Below are 20,570 nucleotides of genomic sequence, written 5' to 3'. Positions count from 1 at the left end.
ATATATTATCCCATTGTACAACAACCTTTTAAAGTAGACATTATCATTTCTATTTTATAGATGAGAAAAATGAAAGTAAAGTGACTTTCCCAGGTCAGTCCCAGTGTCTGAGGTGAGATTCTAACCAGGCCTTCCTGAATCCAAATCTAATGCTCTATCTTTATAATATTTATTTTTTAGTAGACTAAAATATTTAATCAGAAAATGTTTAGAAAAATAACATCTCTGATTTTGGGTTTATGAAGTGCTTCCATCACAAGTCTATGAGCAAGGTAGCACAGGTGTTTTGATACCTATTTATAGATGAGGCAACAAAGTTTAAAGACTGGCCTAGGGTTCAGAACTTAGATTTGAATACAGCTTCAAATCCATGTTTTGTTTTATTTATTTTTCCACTGCACACACTGCCTCTTACCTATTAGGAACTGGTATTGCCACCTATGACTATTCAAGGCTTCTGCTCTATAGACCATTGGTACTAATGCTCACTAGACAGAAGGGACCTTGGTACAAAGAAGATGAATAGGAAATCCATGGTAAGTACCAGTCTTTAGTTCAATAGAAGACACAAAGAAAGCCAACTAGATGATCAGTCACTCTTTATGAGTTAGTTTAGAGAATACAAAGTCTCCCCTTGAAGCAGAGGGTGAAAGATAATGAGATTTACCACCTAATCTTAGACTAATTCTGATAGTGATTTTGATGTTCTGCACAGAGGTGAGGACCTCCCATAAACCATTGGCTAATTTGGCCAGAGATTCAGAATAGTAATTCTCCTTTAAAAACAGCAGGGCAGTCATAAGTGGAGGCCAAGGCTGTGGTTGTGGCTTAGGGACCTGGAAGATAAGCTAAAAAAAAGGAAGATGTTTTAGAGGTGGAGCCAGAGCCAACATTGAGTGAAAGCTCTAAACATTGAAGGGGTTCAATTATATAATCTCCAAGATCTCTTTGAGCTCTTAACAGCATATATGACATTAAGACTGGTTGGATAATTAGTGAATGATGTCATGTTTCGAAATATTATTTTGGGTATGTATAATGCAAAAGTTTTTCTATATAAAGCAATATGCACTCTTTTCTAGATGATGCCCCTGGAGGTTTCCAGTACTGATTATTTCTTCTTTCAAATTTTGTTCATTTAGATTTTACAGAAATTACCTAACTGTGATATTCACATTTACTTTGTTATAAAGCAAAACTCTTTCCTGAATACAAAGTCAGACAGATTGTAATGTAAATGATATTGCATAGTCAAAAATAACCTGCTGATTCACAGTCATTTTATCTTTGATCACATATAATCCCAAACTTTATATCTTTTATCAGAATACTTTTATGGAACAAAACTGTTTATTAAAATACTTTTCCAAATGTTTACAGGCAGTGCTGGCACGCCAGTCACTTTCAATGAAAATGGAGATGCTCCTGGGCGTTATGACATTTTCCAGTATCAGATAAATAACAAGAGTACAGAATACAAAATAATTGGTCACTGGACTAACCAACTTCACCTAAATGTAAGTATACTTAATATTGTTCTGCATTTTATTTCAATGAATACTTTGCTGATTAAAAAATCAATTCATAACTTTACTTCTAAGGTATATTGTGCATTTTCCCAAATGTTTATGTAATCTATAAAATGCTTTGCTCGGCTGGAGAGGCACAGCAGATGAAGGGCTTTCCCTTTGAGTCTGGAAACTAGGGTTAGTTATATGATTATGGGCAAGTCCTTTATCCTTTTTCTGGTTTTCTAAGACTAAATTACAGAGACCTCTTGCCAATGTCTATCAAAGGGGGAAGTTTTTATACTAGGAATCTTCTTTACCATGAAATCACTGGTCCAAACATTAAACAAAAAATATCTAAAAGCTCTTCAGTCTTCAGTCCCCATTCATAATCATATATAGGACTTGTTACACTAATTTCTGGTTCATGAAGAAATCACTGTGTCACAGGCCACATATCCAGGCTTATTTCCTATTAAATTGATGGCAATGGATTATAAATTGTGATTCTTTATTATTATACTTATTCCCAAATATAATTCTCTCTTTATTTTGAAAGCTTTTTTAAAAAATTTTAATCACCCGCGTATGTTGGGGTAGAAATATAGGACTGTGGTGGAATGATGTTCAACAAGTAGGCTTCAGGGGTTATTTGTATTTTCACATCAGCTTTACCTAATAAGTCAAGGCATGTATGGTTGTATAGAATAAAAAGGTATTGTAAAAATGCACACATTCATATGACCTTTTTTTGTCACTGCAATGCTGCAGAAACAGAGTGTATACTCCCTTCTAATTAGGGAAAAATAAAGCATTCACTGGTATTTCCAATTGCAGTCTTACACTTCCTAATATAGTGTCCATACTATAGAAACTTTAGGGTCTTTAGAGATGAGCAGGTAATCAATAAGGATTTATTAAGTGCCTACTGTGAGTCAGGCAGTGTACTAGGCTCTGGGGGAGATAGTCCCTACTCTTGAAGAGTGTACTTGCTCAGTAAGAATGATAGTATAGTTTTTTCTTATGATGTGATGCTTTTAAATCAATTCAAAACTGACTAGGAAAAGATAATAGTCAATGTATTTTTCACCCTAATTTAATGTTTTCTCTTTTACTTGATCTTGAAAGGCCCCTCATAATACAATAATAGTGTTCTTCATTTCCTTAATGGATAATTAAGTAAATTATGAATCTCTTGGCTGGAAGGTAAAAAACAAACAAACAAAATAAGGGTTGAACAGTAGAATACTGTGAATGGTTTAACTCTAAAAATTTTCAATTCACTTATGCTTTACTTGCGTTTGAATACCAGCAAAAGATGTTGATTTGGTATTATAATACATTCTTCAGTTCTGCATGTCCAAATATGCTCATTGAAGTGATGTATTTATGCAATGTATTTATCCAGAGTTCTCATCAAACAAGCTGATGATAAGCAATAACAAAAACAACACTGGAGTATTTACAATTTATTGCTCCTTTGAGATGACTTCACAATAATTATCACAGTACTGCATTCAATAATGCATAAAATCGACTTCCATTCCCAGACTCTGCTGTGTGAAACCACCTCACCATAGCTCAACAGTCGACTGTGTATTTATTGCAGCCTGGAGATGTTTCTTCTGTTTGTTTCCCCCTCCACTTCTCACCCTATCCAGTGACCAAAACCAACATTCACTGAAACACACGCTATGGCCATATCTCATAGTGTACATTCTTGCTGCCATTGTGTGATAACAGCATCCTTTTGGAAAGAGTATTTTGAAAGTGGACAAATGAAAAATAAAAAGCAAACAAGGCTAAGAAAATGTGACCACTCAATTTTAAGGCGAGAAAGGTATATTATATGACAACTTTCAAGCAGATTCATCTGCTATAAATTGGTGGTATATAAAATCAGCTGGGCCCTCACTGTGGCTCAGCAATCCTTTTGCTTAACTCTTATTAATTTTCTATCTCATTTCCCACAGAGACTGTTCCAAGACTTTCCCTTTCTTTTTAAATCCTGAACTAAATCCTTTCCCCCCTCCCATCCACACACATACACTTTAAGTAAATTACTTTTTCTTCTTCACTGAGAAGACTGAGACCATCCTGCCTCAACTTTTTCTGCTCCTTTCTAACTTCCTCAGAACTCAGTATCATTGCCTCCCATCCTTCCTGTCATCACACAAGATGCAATATTCCTGCTACTTCCCAAGGCTTTACCTATGTCTTTGATCCCATTTCCTACTACCTCCAAGACCTAACTCTTATCAGTCGAGTCCTTTCTTTCACAGACCTCCAACTCCCTCTGCATTGTCTATTCATCTAACTACCAACATGCTTGGACTTCTCTTTTATTTTGTTTTCCTTTTAAGTCCTTGGTTCTCTATCCATCTATGATTCTATCTCTTTTTTGGTTCACAGCTAAACTTCTTTACGAAATTATCTGCAATTGATGTCTCTACTTGTTAACCACCTAGTCTTTCTGCAACTCTTTACAATGTGGCTTCTATCCATATAACTCTGCTGAAAATATTCCCTCAAAAAATGACCAGGGACCCTGAAAGATTGATCAATGGAGGGTATGAATGAAGATTGGAGGTCAATTGTCAGTTAAGGTTATTTGCCCTTCAATCACTATAGAAATGATATCTAGAGGGTTTACAAGGAGGGAGAATTTCCTTTCCATTTTAGGTTTAAAAGGGCGAGTGTGTATGTCCATTTATTTCACATTTTTATTAACTTATTGATTTGTATTCTCCCTACCACTTGAATTTTCTAATTGCATTCACTCTTTAATTTTTTTTTCCCTTTGGGAGCCATGTAGAACATTTCATCCATATATCTGTGATAAAAATGCGGTATTTTTCTCTGTATTCTATTCGTAACATATCTTAAAAGTAAAGTATCATTAATAAGGAAACTTTTAAAATGACAAGATTAGTTGTTAAAAAAACTAAATAGGATATATCATCTATAACATTTAACTTGTTTTCAAGACTTATGAAATATGATTTGGTAAGATAAAGATATATACATATTGAACTAGGAAATATCTAATCTTAATTTTTATTTTTTGCTTTTGGTTTTTGTCTAGGCTTAGCCTTATCAACTCTGCCAATATTGCTTCTTAGTTTTAAGACAAAAAAACTTAATGTCAAGAAATAGTTTTTGGTGTACTCATTAAATGTTACAGTTTTTATTTATTTATAAGTAGGAGTCTGCCACTGACAGTTTGCCTTTATTTTTTTCAATAGTTCTTTAATCATATGATCTCATTTGTGAACAGTGACCATCTGATACTATGCTAGTTTATGTATTTAGCTCTCTGCATATGTTTTACTCTGGGAGGAGTCTATTGGGTTTAAAAATGAACCAGTTTCTCATTATCTCTACAATCTCAGCTTCTCCAAAAACTCTCAAACTCCCTGTGCCTCAAAAACATACATCTTATTTTACATATGAGATCATCATCCTGAAAGGAATCCCATAATTCCTTTGTGGTAATTTGGAAGACAATAGCAGTAACACATCTTTGGGAATAGGTTCATAAAAACACTGCAAATGTTCATAATCTTGCCTTCCAATTTGAAAAGTAGAAAATACACTGAAAAATATGAGTAGTGCTATCTTGGAACTTTCAAGATCATAATTCTGGAGATGGATGCCTTTTGGTTCAGATTAATTACACTAAGGTATTTATTAACCTGGAATTTGCTCTAACCTAAGAAGAGTAGATAGGGAGTTGATGTGACTTATAGATCTACCCTCCCAGGCTAAGGATATGAGCAGTTAGGGATGCAAATTTATGTAAGAGAGGGCAATATGTGGAAGATAGAGATGGGCCAGAGTCACTGCAATAAGCAGTAGAGTTGGAGACTAGCAGAGTGGAAGCTGGGAAGAAACTCAGTGCCAACCATGAGATCATCATTTCCAAGGCTATGTTTGTTGGGTTCACACCTATTTATAGATCACCTATCATTATTTAGAGCTATTAGAAGCTTCAGAATTAACTAGTCCAGGGCTTCTTAAAACTCTTCCACTTGCAACACCTTCGTTGCTTCTTAAACTGTGGGTTACAACACACAGTTTAAGAAGCACTGAAGTCCAACCCTGCCTCCTTTTACATATGAAGAAACTGATGCCTAGAGAGGTCAAATAACTTCCAAGGGCACACAGGTAATAAGGCAGCAGACCAATACTTGAACTTAAATCCTCTGACTCCAATACTCTTTCCATAATTATACCTTATGCCCTTCTGCTTATTCTTCAATCCATTGATTTTATTCCTCTTGCTGTTAGTTGCACAGGACACTTTACCTGCTGACTTTGGGAATTTTTACTGACAGTTTACCATTCCTGGAATTCTCTTCTCTCTTCATCTCTACCTTCAGATTTCTCTGACTTCCTACAAGTATCAGATTAAATCCCACCTTTTACAAAAACCTTTTCTTATCTCCAATATTTGCACATTGTTGGTTGCATATAATTTCCCCCATTGAACTATGAGCTTCTTATGAGCAGAGATGGGATTTCCTTCCTTCCTCTATATCTCCAGCACTTACGTTCCCTGGAAATTGGTAGGAACTTTATAAATATCTGTTGCCTTGACTAATTTTTTTTTTGGAAGAAAGTTCAGTACAGGTTATAAATAAATAATGTGGCAACTTTTGCAGAAAATCATTAATACATCAAGGATACATGATTTTGTTGGTTGCACATTTTTTGTGTCAGAACAGATTACCACCTTTCTGTATCTTGTTCATGAGTTGCCAGTGGTCAAAAGAATTCAGGTAGGTCCAAACTCCTTGTGATGAAATTCTCCATCTGGTTTTTGGAAGGCAGACTATCTATAATCCACCACCTACCTATATTTGGACCCTTTCCACCTTGGTCTTAATATGGCAGAGCTTATACTCCACTGGTGTTGTGAAGGGCTTTTGTATTTGGTCCTGGAGGTGAGGACAGGTAGGAGTGCTGGGCATGGAGTCAGGATGACTCATCTTCTTGAGTTCAAATCTGGCCTTAGATACTTACTTAGATACTTACTTAGATACTATGTGACCCTGGGCAGGTCATTTAACCTTTTTTGCCTCAGTTTCCTCATTTATAAAATGAGCTGAAAGAAATAGCAAACCACTCCAGTATATTTGCCAAGAAAACCCCAAATGGGGTCATGAAGTGTTGGACATAACTGAATAACAACAACCTGAATATGTCAAGGAGACACTGGGATATATTAAGTAGGAGGTGACATAGTCATACATGCACATTAGGAAACCCACCTTAGTGGCTGAATGGAGGATGGGTTGGAATGGAGAGAGATTGGAGGCAGGCAGACCCACCAGATGGCTATTGTAATTGTGCAGATGGGAGGTGAAAAGGACCCATACCAGAGTGATGGCAATGTCAGAGAGGATAAGGAGGCATATTTCAGAGATGTTGCAAAGGTGAAGTCACTAATCCTTAGCAACAGATGAGATATTAGAGGGGGGTGAAAAATAGTGAGGAGTCAAGGATGCAACCTGGGTTGCAAGCCTGAAGGACTGGGAGGAGGGTAGTACACTCTATAGTAATAAGGAAGGTAGAAAGGGGAAAAAGGTTTAGGGGGGCAAGTTAAGTTCATTTTGGACATGTTGTTCATAGTTCATAATGTTTATTGGACATACAGTTAGAAGTGTCTGAAAGATAGTTGGAGATATGAGATTGGAGGTGAGCAGAGTGTTTTGAGAGGGATAAATAAATTTGAGAATCATCAACATAGACATAGAAATTACATCCATTGGGCCTGATGAAATTACCAAATAATATAGAGAGAGAAGAGAAGAGAATAAGATTCTTCTATTCTACTTCAATGGATTCCTCCTAGATTGAACAAGAACAAGAACCAAAACCCTATGGGACAACCATGCTTTGATACTGCCACCATCTTGATATAGGCTTTCATCCCCTTATGCCTGGACTATTACAATAGCCCACTAGTTGGTGTTCCTGCCCCAAGCCTCTCTCCATTCCTGGCTCTCTTCTACTCAGCTATCACATGAATCTTCCTAAAGAGCAGATCTGACCATGTCACTCCCCTATTCAATAATCTTCAGTGGCTCCCTGTCTACTTTTGGATCCACTTCCAGGATCCAATGTAAAATCCTCTATTTGGCATTCAAAGCTCTTCACAATCTGGTCACTTCCTACATTTCCAGTCTTCTTAAACCTTACTCCCTTACATGTACTCTGACATCTAGTGACAATGCCCTTCTTACCATTACTATTACTTGGATAAGACATTTCATAACTAGACTCCAGGCATTTTCTAATGAGATAATATTTGTAAAGCACTTAACACAGTGCTGGCACATAGTAAGTGCTATATAATTGTTAACCATTATTATTTCTACTGGTTATTACCCTTGTCTGAAGTACTTTCCTTCCTCATCTCCACCTTCTGTCTTCCCTGGCCTCCTTCAAGACCTAGCTAAAATCCCATCTACTACAAGAAATCTTTCCCAATCCCCCGGATTAGTTCTAGTGGTTTATATATGTTGATTATCTCCACATTATCATGTATATATTTTGTTTGTATGTAGTTGTTTTCATGTTTCTCTCTATTCAGTTCCTTGAGAGCAGGGACTGTCTTTTGGTTTTCTTTGTATTTCAACTGCTTAGCACAGTGCCTAACACATAGTAGGTACTTAAAAAATGCTTATTGATTGACTGACCAGATTGCCAAGGAAGTACATGACACACAAAAAGTTAAGAACTCATGTCTAAGGGAGTTGCCTGGACAGATTACATGATATATCCTGGTCATACAGCCAGCATGTCAAAAATAGAATGAGGAGAGATTCTCCTGACTCCTCAGATGGACTCTTCATCTATTACCCCATGCTGCTTGCCTAGAGAAATATAGCACAAAATCATTCACCAGAGTTATAACAAAGTAAATCTGCCTCATTGGGCCTACCTACACTAGTCCTATAAATTCAGCCTACTTTCACCATGGTAACCATTTATTACCCACTTATCTCATTGAATTCATCTTATTGCCAAAATACCTAGCTATCTGATTGAATTCAAACGTTCTCTCCTTTCAACACTTGTGTGGAGTTAGACTCCCTCTCTTATATGTAAGCAGGTACTTCAATATTTCAATGAATTGCAATATCACTAATATCTTCCATGACTGATTACAACTCCTCTCAATTCAATAGTGGGTCTTAAAGGCTTGCTGTGTATGTCTATCTCTCTGTCTGTCCATCTGTCCAACTGTCTATCTATCTATCATCTCTCTGGCACCAACCTAGCGATGAACTTTTTATGAATATTTCCCAATTTAGTTAGGTTAGTCCTCGAATAAGGGATCTAAAATAAATACCTGAGTTTCTGGTGCTTAAAGTCTTTCCAAACTGGCCGGATCTTCCAGTGTCTGTAATTTCCTGGCATGGCACTGAGGAACCTAGGGTCACCTCCAGGCCATGATGATGTAGCCTCTTAGGAATTAAGTGAAGGCTGAATGGGCACATCTTGGTGACCCGATGAATCCTGAAGCAAAACAAATTATTCTTTCTCTCAGGAACACATACACATATGACTGTATAACCCTTTGCCAATTGCTTTATCTTCATTACCCCTATTGCTATTGACTTTTCCAGCTTTATGTAAGTAACATATGTTCTTCATTCAGTAATTATTATCAGAATATATAATTTGGTTATTTTGATTTAGTAACCATGCATGAAGGGCATTTTGTCTGCTGGAAAGTGAATTTGAACAATGATGCTCCTGAATTTCACCAGACTGAATTTCTCAAGTGGCAGGTAGTCCTTATTAGTGATTATAAAACATATTGCAACCTGGAATTTCAGAGTAAACAGAAGTGCCTGAACTGTGAACAAAGGGGCCGTATGTTGTTTCCAGTCCACAGAGAGAAGGGGGATTGAGGGTAGTGTATCTGCTTAAAATAACTCAGTATTTACTTTTTTTGGCTTTCAAGTATTAGCTACTTTATTTGAAAACCATAGAGATAAAACACATATCCTTGTGTGATTTTATTGTTTTTTTTTTTTTTTGGTCAAGTCATGCTATTTGGGATTAAATGATTATAAACAACATGAATTGAAATAAGTCTCTTTTTTGGACAGATCTAGCATGGATTGTAAGCCTCAGGGTTACCCTTTCCTGACTCCTTTTCATAATGAAGTCTCCTGATGCAACTACCCTTTCCAGCTTGCGCTCCATGCCCCCTAAATCTGAGACCTCAGACTTAGGGGACACAGAGCTTCTAAGCCTCAAGTGGGCCTTATCTTCCCAAGGGGTTTTGCTGCCATGGAAACTATAAAGAAGGAACCCCAGGACACAGGGAAGATGTACTCATTACCAGGCTCTGAGCTAATCTCCGTGGTGTGTTCCATACTTTCTAATGAGCCTATTTTCCCTATCTGGTGGCTGGCTACCCCTCTCTCTTTGCTGACAGTACCCAAAACTTGACTTCCAAAGGCTCTGGACTCTCCTGCTTCTTCTAACCTTGATACAGAAGAAAAGCCAGTCTCTTCAAATAAGAAATGATAGAATTCTTAAAAACATCACACATGATTAAAAAAAACAAAACAAAACAAAAATAAATATGAATACAAAATTAAACACAAGCATAAAAGCAACCAATAAAGAAGTTTTACTAAACAAACTAATGGAAGAGTAATGCAAAATGCATTTAAGATGGTTCCATTTACATAACTGCATATAGTATCCTTTCCAAATAATTTAGATAAATAACACTTCGGGGCTTAAATTATATGAATAAAACCCATAAATATTGTTCTAGGATCTAGCAACATGAAATGGGCCACAGGTTAAAAAGACATTGAAGAAATTTTGGATTAAAATACAGAAAAATAGGCCTATTTTGTAGTCAAATTTAAAATTGCATGTGATATGCATTTTGGTTCATTTTTGTATTTTCAAGGGAAATAGCATTTTTTAACAGGATCCCTATTTCTATCAGACTTCTATGGGACACGGTATTGAGAACATTATTATAAAATGTTATTTCATTTGTTCTCTTCTCATCCTATGTTAGTTGAGTTGAGAGTAGAAAGATGCTCCTTACCTATGATAAAAGAACTAGGGAAATCTATATACTTCAGGATCTGGGCAGAGACTAGAGACAGTGGAAATAGAGGGTCTTTCTTGCTCCAAGACTTGAGATGTTAGCCTAACAGAAATCAATGACAGCCTTACAAGGAATGGTTTGGGGCTCAGCTGGTAATGACAAACCTGCTTCTTCGGATTGTTTCTTTACAAATATAGTCACTAGCATAAAAAAAGCATACTCCTTGAGATCAGGGACTGTTTCGCTTCTGTCTGCATTCCCAATGCCTAGAATACCGTATGGTACGCAGTAGATGCTTGACAAATATCTCTTGAATTATATTGTATACTATTTTGCCTGATGGCTAGATCAGCATGAGAATTACAACTAGGGATCATATAACAGGCAAAAAAAATATTCCTCACTTGTTTTCACTCTAAAGTTGTGTCTGAGTTGTGAATAGATTTGTAAAAGATGTGTATATTTTAAAGAGCATGGCAATGTCTAAAGCACATAAAGAAAGGCAGCTAATGGCACAGCAGACAGAGAACTGGGCCTGATGTCAGGATGACCTGAGGTCAAATTTGGCCTCAGAAACTTACTAGCTGTGTGACTCTGGACACATCATTTGACCTCTGTTTGCCACAATTTCCTCAGCTATAAAATAGGGATAATAATCTATCATGCAGGATCAAACGGGAGTATATTTGTAAAAATGCTGAGCACAGTGCCAGTAGGTGCTATATAAATGCCTATTCCCTTTTCCCTTCACCAAATATCATCAGAAGAAATTTGATTAAAGTGTGTGTGTGTGTGTGTGTGTGTGTGTTTGAGTGCACGTGCGCGCATGTGTGGGTGTGTGCTTGTGTGGAGAGGTAGAGGTGTGGTTAATAATTTGGTGATGATGAAGACACACCTGGAACATTTAGTTCCAGCCTGGACTAAATCTATTGACTCTAGCTTTTTAGCCACATTAAGAAAGCAACAGTGGTTTGGCCATTCATTTTTCCTCTGGCCTTGTTCCCAGACTTACAACCTGATTGGCCAATAGTTAGAAGTTGTAGATATACATGGGTGTGACAACACAAAAGTAAGCATCCTTACAAAAAAACAAAACAAAACAATACAAAAACAAAGTAGGGGCAGCTAGGTGGCGCAGTGGATAGAGCACCAGCCCTAAAGTCAGGAGGACCTGAGTTCAAATCTGGCCTCAGACCAAACACTTGACACTTACTAGTTGTGTGACCCTGGGCAAGTCACTTAACCCCAATTGCCTAAAAACAAACAAACAACAAAAAAAAAAAAGAACAAAAAAGTAAGCATCCTTGCTCTGTGTTTTTTACTGAGAACTCAGAGATGCAGAACCATTGAATTCAACTACATACAATGCCTGATTCATTTGTTTCTGCCATATGAATAAATGTTAGAAAATCACAGTGGTTTGAATTAGTGACTCCAAGCAGTCACAACATCTTCGCATTGAATAGAACTGAAATATTGTTGGAGCAAAGACTGGCTCATCCATTTGTTCCAAGACATTAGCAAATCATTTACCATGAGTCTTTTGAGGCTACCACTTAACCTTTCTTGACCTTTGTTTCCCCATTTATAAAATGATCTTGATCAAAATTTGCCTCCCACATTAACATGCCATGCATGTAAGTATATATCTAAAGTACTTTGAATTTTTGGCATTGTATAAATTATTTTGTGCATAAAAGTGAAGTCCATTCTTTTAGCCCTTTAAATATATTCAAATTGAATCATTGAATATAGGGGAAAAAAAAAACCACTCTGTTCTTTGCATATATACTCAGTCCTGCAAATTGCCTTGCTGTGCCTCTTTTCTTTATAACAAGATAGTTATTATTATTTTTAATCTTTATTATTAGAAGCAGTGTGACATCGTGGGTGGGGAGGGGGCCATCCTTGGAGTCAGGAAGACCATAGGTTCAAACCTTGCCTCTGACAATTTACTATCTCGAGCAAGTCACTTGATTTTTATATCCTTCAAAATTTACCTACTTTGTCATAGATAGGCTACAGTCTCTGTTGGTAAAGGGTAATCCTGTGCCCTGCTTTGACTAAAATGCCAATCTATCATGTACTTTATTGCTACTAGATGCTAATTTTTTAATTTTGAAAAATCAGTCTTTGTTCATATCTCTGTTTTCATGCCACCAACTATTTAGCCAGCTTGGAGTTTGGTGGATTATGGAAAACAAATGTTTTGATAATTGAAATTTTGCCTTAGTTATTCCATAGATATTTCCTAAATAATATTTTTTTTGTGGAAAGGATTAACATGTATTCAATTGGTACTTTTTTCAGCATAGCCTTTTTGCTCTATCCCCTAGGCAGAGACTAGTATCTATATAATATGTTTCTATACCAGATAACTAAATGAGTTATTGACTTGTCAGTTTTGATTGTGTTTTTTTTTCAGCAGCCAATTGCAACACAATCGCTAATATGCTGTGATTAGACCAATATCTAACAAGTTTCTCCCCTTCCTCTCCTTTCAATTTGGGTTAGGGAAAAATAACAAAGTCAAGACTTGATTGGCCTTGGAGTGGGGCAAGACTCAAGCTGTGTCTCCCTTACCAACTTCCTAGAGGCCTTTAGCTGTGTTGATTTATCTTCTTGGTCATCTAGAGGGGATAAAGGGTCCCATTCATGTGGGGTCAGGGCCCCTCTGACTTGCTGGATGATAAAAGTCATGCAGTCACCATAACCTTCACTGCTGACTGACTTTCCATGTGAAGATGGAGGGTGGGAGCGGGAAAAAGGAAGGCATGTCAGTAATAGCTACATGCCACTATATCCTTGTTACATATCCTTGCTATGTTAAAACAAAATAAACCTCCTTTTGTTAACTGTTCAATAATTTACAACTCCTTCATTTTATTTCATTGTTGAACCTGAACTAACCAGGAGCCTGTTGTCAGGTCTGTCCTTAACACGTGACCTCACAGTCAATCCGGTACGATCATTTAAAGACCTGAAATAAGTGTGGTACTATTTTATATCTCACAAATTCATGTGATATTTGGATTATGTTTAAGAAACTTGATTTTAATAGCCTCTTGGTAATTTCAGGCTCTGGAAATTGTTCCAATGAGTAGAATCTAAGAGATTGAGTCAATCCTTGAGAAAGCAACAGATAGATCATAAGAAAAAAAGATTTCCTAAAACTTATCCCTGTCAAATGTGTCAGATGGAAGGAATTTAGAGAAATAATAATAATGTACAGATGGAAATAACAATGAAAATAAAACTAGCCAAGTTACCAAAGAAACGATACAAACAAAATAGCAAAGGCAAAATTGAATGCACTAAAGTAAAGCTTGAGGAACAACTTTGCAAAGACATAAAAGGAAACAGGAAAAAATGTTTATATACCAGGCACCAGAGGAGGATAAAGGAATATTGTGTCCTTTAACTTTTATGGGGAGGATAAGGTAATAAAGAATGCTGGTAAATGGTGTTTTAATCCTTGTCTCAACCTTGATGTAGATAAAAGAAGGTCAAATGTATATGAAAAGCAGAAAAGGCTTTACAAAACACTGAGACTTGGAAGCATAACCTGGGTTGGAGGAAGCATTTGGAAAGATCATTTCATCAAGCTGAAGGCACTCAGATCTCTATGGCACATGAAAAAGTCACCAAAATCAAAACATAAGTTGTATCTCTACTTGAAAGCCTTTAAAAATTCTGCCCCAAAGTTATGTTCTGGTAAGAGATACAGATTCTTTTGGGAAACCATTACCAAAGGCAAGAACTCTTATGCCAGCAGTTTCTAAGAGTTGCAGGTCATAAAGTGAACAGCAAACAACTTCGATCATCTAATGGTTGCAAAGGGTGATCTACCAAAGTTCTATCTGCAATCAACTAAAGGATATAATAACTGATGGGAAAGCATGGGGAATAAAAAAAATGTAATGTAGAAAGTTACACCAGAATTTCTAATCTTTTTCACTTCACTTCATTTCCCCCTCTCCTTTCTTTCCCTGGGGCAACCGGACTTGAATTATGCAAATTACCATGGGTTGCTTGTTGAAGAGCTCCAAAAGTGAAGGAGGAGGCTCTGAAGGAGAGAAGCCGCATGCAATATCAGTAGTAGAGAATGTGGTGCATTAGCATGAACAAAGTCCAGTTGGATAGAATAATGGATAAATGAGACAAAGTTCACCAACTAGATCTTCAAATGGGGCAATTTCCTCAGCATCACATCCCTAGATTGTAATCCCTAAACCCCTTCTACCATTCTGCAAAATGCTTTTGGTCAACAATAGCTTGGTTTAAAGCATGCAAATGCTTCAGTATATGACTCTTACCTGAAAAAAACAAATAAACAACAATTCAGTATATATCGTAGTAGTGGCAAATCAGTAGGAGTCCCATCTTCATAATCCTCTGAATCTGTTTTCAGTGAAATTTCTCTCTTGAATTCTTCTATTTCTTAGGAAGACTTTCCTTTAAGTACACTTTATTTTTTAATCTTTATTTTCTTTTTAATTTATGGAATAAAACAAGCATTTCCATAACATAGTGCAATAAAAATAGATAATTGCACATGAAACTCCAAATTTATTATGTACAACTTGCTATTGCTTTTAAATATATAATTAAGTTATATAAATTCCTTTTTTTTCCTTTTTATCTTCCCTTCCTGGCTACCATTAGACACAAATATATGTGTATGTATTTGCGTGTGTGTGTATGTAAATAATTATTCAGTACATATGGTATACTTTAGTTAAGTAATGATTTTCAACTGATTCCTTGCAGAATTTGTTGCTGATAAATTCTGATAAGTCAATCAACACTTTATTTAACTCCCATGGTGTGGTAGGTTCTATGCTAGGCAGTGGAGATAGAAGGACAAAAATGAAATAGTCCTTGCCCCCAAGGAAATTATGATCTTTCAGGGAGACAATGTATGTGTGTGTATGTGTGTGTATGTGTGTGCGTGTGTGTCTGTGTGTGTGTAGATACATAAATACAAATAAATACAAGGTAATTTAGGAAGAGATATAGCTAGAAGTTGGAGGGTTAGATCAGGAAAGGTTTCATGTGCTAGACAGCTTAAGTTGTCTATTAAAGAAAGTGAAGGATTCCATGAAGAGATGGTGAGGCCTGAATATATTCCAGGGTAGAAAGATGGCTTGTACAAAAGCATGGTTGATGGGAAATGATGTGGCTTGGATAAGGAAAAAGAAGAAAATCAGTTTGGGTTGCATTTGAGAAAGGAAGTAATATATAATGAAGCTGGAAAGTTGGGTTGGGCCAGATTGTGAAAGACTTTAAAAGACAAACAGTAGGATTTATAATTTATCCTAGGGACAATTGGAGTTGCTGGAGTTTATTGAGTGTTGTCACTTGGAGGTCCACACAGGCAGGAGAGGAGGAAAAAGTTGCCAAAGGGAAACAAACTGGAAGTCTATTGTACAGGTCTGGGTGAGAGGTTAAGAGGACATAAAGCAAGGTGGTGAAAATGGTTTACCTACAAGAGTTTTAAGGCAGAGATGACAGTACTTGGCAACCAATTGGATGTGTTGTTTGGGAAATAGGTAATGCTGATGTTGTGAACCTGGGCAACTGAAAGGTTGGTGGTGGCCTTGACAGAAATAGGGGAGTGCATAAAAAGGTAGGAGGAGGCAAAGAGGAAAGGTAATAAGCTCTGTTTTGGTTATGTTGGGTTTTTGATGTCTATAGCACATCTAATTTTAAATGCTCATTAGGCAGTTGGTAATTCATAACTGGAGCTAAGAAGAAAGACAGGATAGATATACTGATCCTGCTAGCTCTCCTCTATTTCATTTTTCTATGCCAGCCTCTCAATTCTTTCACTGTATTTTACCTCTGTCCGCTGGGTCTCAGATTTCTTGTGAATCAGATTTTGCTTCTCAGTTACGCTAGTGTATGGCTCCCAGGGTACGCTAATCCAGCCCTGCTAAAGAGAGCATAAGCTTTAAATTGACAGGCAATGAGTATATGAAGACACAGACTCTAGCAAACAGCACTTAAGGCTCCCAATCAGAGGGTTATTTTAAACTCTCAATGAATGATATGATTTGACTTGAGTGACTGCCCCTCTTTTCATTAAAGTTCATTTAGAAATCAAACATCCTTGAATACATAGATCTAAAGTTGGAGGAATTTTACAGATTATCTTATCCAATGCTGGCATTTTTACAGTAGAGGAAATCTTGGCCCCCGTAGTGGTTCAAGTGATCTATCCAAGGTCACAAAGGTAGGAAGCAGCAGAGTACGTACTGGAAGCATCCGTTAAAAATTACTAGCCGCCTCAAAATATTTGATTATGCTTGCGATTAGAATTTATGAATCTGAAGGGAATATATTTTGGGGGCAGGCATTGTGTTACAATGCAAAATAAATTTCAATGTAAATCTGGAAGCTGGGATTCTGGAATTTATCACTAATCTAGACCGATCATTACACCATTCTGAATCTTACTTTCCTCTTATGCATAAACAAAACTAAAACCAAACCAAACCAAAACGAAACCAACAGGGAGGTTACATGAGATTCTTTCTAGGGTTCCTTCCTATTCTAAACTGCTAAGCTTTTACTTCTCTCGTTGATGTTCAGATATATAAGGAAAACTAATTTTATATCTGCACAAATGATTGCTGCAGTCAATTTAAAGACTCATCTGTATAATCTCTATAGATGAAATGATGCCACAATATAGACATATCTAGTTTTTAAAGATTTTGGTGGCCTTCCCTTGCACGGTTAATAAATCTTCATTTCATTCATTCACTCATTCTAGACAGAAATATGTGGTAAAACCTCCAACATCTGCAGTCAAGATAGAAGGGATTAATCAGGAAAATTTAGCTCATTAGACAATATTTATTTTTAATAAAAATATGGAAAATGCTAATCTGGTGATGACTCTAATATTAGATTTTCTTCTGACTTCATGGCAGGATGTTTACTTAAAATGGTTTATAAAAATCAAATATATTTTGGCACAAAGAACCCAGTACTCTTATTTGAAAGACAATTCATATTAAGAATAATAATTAATGTATGAATTAAAAAGTGACTGACACAATTGGAGGGGGGCTGCTTCTTCTGAAAATGGCTGTTTTTAAAATGGATGCCTTTTGTTTTTACATCATCTTCATTTCCAAATATATCATCCTTCCTCCACATGTAGCTGGTTTTCCCTTGAAACAAAAATTTTAAAAGAAAGACCAAAAGTCGTTTCAGCAAAATAAGTGCAAAACATTTCACACACATTCTTCACCTCTTTAATGAATGGAGGTACATTTTATCAATACTTTTTTCATGGCCAAGCTTGGTTATTATGATTATATAGCATTCTGTTCTCTTATTTTGTTGTTATTGTTATTCTTTCTATGTCCATTTTTGTCGTTGTATAGATTAGCATCATAGATTTTATGATCATATTGCTGAAAGGAATTTTAAAGACCATCTAGTCCAAATCTTCCATTTACAAATACATAAATTAAGACCTGGCATCATCAAGGTATTGCTCTACTTTATACACGTAGGTGGTACAGTGGAATTCAGGAGCAGATGTTTTTGACTCCAAATTGAGTATTACAAAGTTCCTGGTCCTACTTACTTCACTTTATATCAGTTCTCATAAGTCTTCATAGAATTCTCAGAATTCCTCATTTTTGAAAAGTGCTTTTCAGGCAAGAAAAATGGAAGTTTAGGGGCATGAAACTGAGGAGAATTAGAAAGCTTGGTTATGGTTTTGTTAGCAAAAATTGGAAGCTACCTCAGTTTTCCTTTTCTACACAAAAAGAGAACAGAAAGCAACCCCAGAAAGTCCACTGATATCCACCCTAATTTTTTTTTTCATTCAGGTTATTTACATTTGACTATGTATACAGCACAGGGTTATCTTGTTATTAATTGTAGATATGACTTCTTAGCTGGAGATATTTAATTTTTATTCTATTTTCATTAGAGAGATCTCACTCTGCATGTGAATCTCCCTGAATTATTTCCACTATGATTGATCAGATTTTGCAAAAATATGTTACTTTCCTGAAACAAAAACCCTACCAAACTATATGTGTGCTGTGGGGGGAATAATGAATTCTCTGCCTAAAAGGAGACAAAATAACTATTTTAGTTGCAGATTGGGCTGCCTGAAAAAGGGAGTCTGAAATATTGTTAGAGTGGTTCCTGCTTACTTATGGGTTGGAATAGATGGCCTTTGAGGTCTCTTATGATCCTGAAATTCTATGATTCAGTATGTGAGAAGCATAACATTTTCAGATTGTTCAAGTGAAATAGTAAACATTTATTTTAAAAATAGTAGCCTAGTAGCCTAAATGGTAATACATCCCTACTTCCTTGTAGCTTATCACTTGACAAGTTCTGGACTTTTTTTCCCCTATGATTGTGTAGTATCTGAAATAACCAGAATAACTTCCCTATTTTAATCTTGGTTTTTCATAAGTAGATAGATGACAACTCATTGGACATCATTCATGGTAACTAAGAAATCATGGAGTGAAATGGCAACACCTATGATTGATAATGGCTTTAGTTATCATCTGACATTAATTGTTCACCAAAATAGCTGTCTGTGTACCTTCCCTAAGATCAAGAACAATGCCACAGTCATCTTATAAATCTTAAGGTAGATACTGGGGAGCAGTGGGAGACATAGCTAAGTAGGTTGGAGTCACATTATAGAGGACCTTTAAAATCAAACTAAAGAGTTTAGTCTTGATATGGTAGGCAATGGGGATTCATTGTAGGTTCCTTAGAAGGAGAGTGACAGCATGATACAATGGAATGAGTGCTTGGTGTAGAATCAGACCTGTTCAAATCCATTTATTCCATTTACTAATTGAATGTATGACTATGGGCAAATCACAACATTTTTGATCCTTAGTTTCCTTAGCCATGAAAAGGGAAAAATAACATTTTAATTCCCTTCCTCATTATTATTTCAAAAAATATTGTGTAAGCTTTAAAATCTTATATAAATGAGAGCCGTTATGGTGAAAAGAATGTACTAAGTAAATTAGTTTGCTAGTTCAGCTAGGTGGCATAGTAGATGGAGCACTTGATCTAGAATCAGGAAGATGAATTCAAATCCTGCCACAGACACTTAATAGCGATGTGACCCTGGGCAAATCACTTGACTTTTGTCTGCCTCAGTTTCCTCATGTGTAAAAATGGAGATAATAATAGCATCTAATTCCTTATTGTGAGGATCAAATGAAATATTTGTAAAGTGCTCTGCAAACCTTAAAGTACCATTATTGTTGATACTATTATTAGTGGAGATAGGTACACAAGTCATGTTAGGATCTTTTCTCTGCTGAATAAATCCTTTTAGTATTCACAAAGCCATCATAATTTACCAGCAGTATTTGCAAAGTCAGGTAATTAGTGTGGTGACTAAGTTATCACTGGTAGTTTTTTCTGCTTTACTTGTATATTATTATTATAATGGCAGACATTTGTAAAGAGTATACCAAAACTAATTCACACTCCATTGCAGTATCTAAGTTACCATATAGTAACAACATTGATCATTGCTGATCAATCTAACACCACTAAATGCTGTGGTACTTCCTCATTTTTCTTTGTTTTGTGGTTGAGAAAAGAACAATGGGAAAACTCTAAGGAAGCTGGATGGTAAAGAATTCTGTAGCTCTAAAGTCTCCAAAGGGAAAAAAATGCGGCTGACTCAAAAGGTGATGAAAGAATGTACATCTGAAAATAAACTAAAAATTAATTTAAAGAAAAATGGAGAAATGCATGATGGCCTTAGTAGGTTTTAGCATATTTACAATGATTAACCTACACATACAAAAAGGACTGTAATTTATATCATGTTCATTTTCTTTATTGACAATATTACTAAATTAGAATATGAGGGTGATGCTATGGATATAATTTACCTATATTTTAGTAAAGATTTTTTTTTTTTGGACAATTGGGGTTAAGTGACTTGACCC

At 36.1% G+C, this 20,570-nt stretch overlaps 1 protein-coding gene across 1 annotated transcript in view; it reads left to right on the top strand.

Moving 5' to 3' along the window:
- GRM8 (glutamate metabotropic receptor 8) overlaps nucleotides 1-20,570 on the top strand; it is a 907,987-nt gene that overhangs the window by 705,347 nt on the left and 182,070 nt on the right. Inside the window, exon 7 of the mRNA XM_027840194.1 lies at nucleotides 1,381-1,517. Coding sequence (XP_027695995.1) covers nucleotides 1,381-1,517 — 137 coding nt within the window. The remainder of the gene's footprint in view (nucleotides 1-1,380; nucleotides 1,518-20,570) is intronic.

This window comes from Vombatus ursinus, unplaced genomic scaffold (genome assembly GCF_900497805.2).
Source record: "Vombatus ursinus unplaced genomic scaffold, bare-nosed wombat genome assembly UNPS02014839.1, whole genome shotgun sequence".
Taxonomy (NCBI): Eukaryota; Metazoa; Chordata; class Mammalia; order Diprotodontia; family Vombatidae; genus Vombatus; species Vombatus ursinus.
This window is presented reverse-complemented; position numbering and strand designations above follow the sequence as displayed.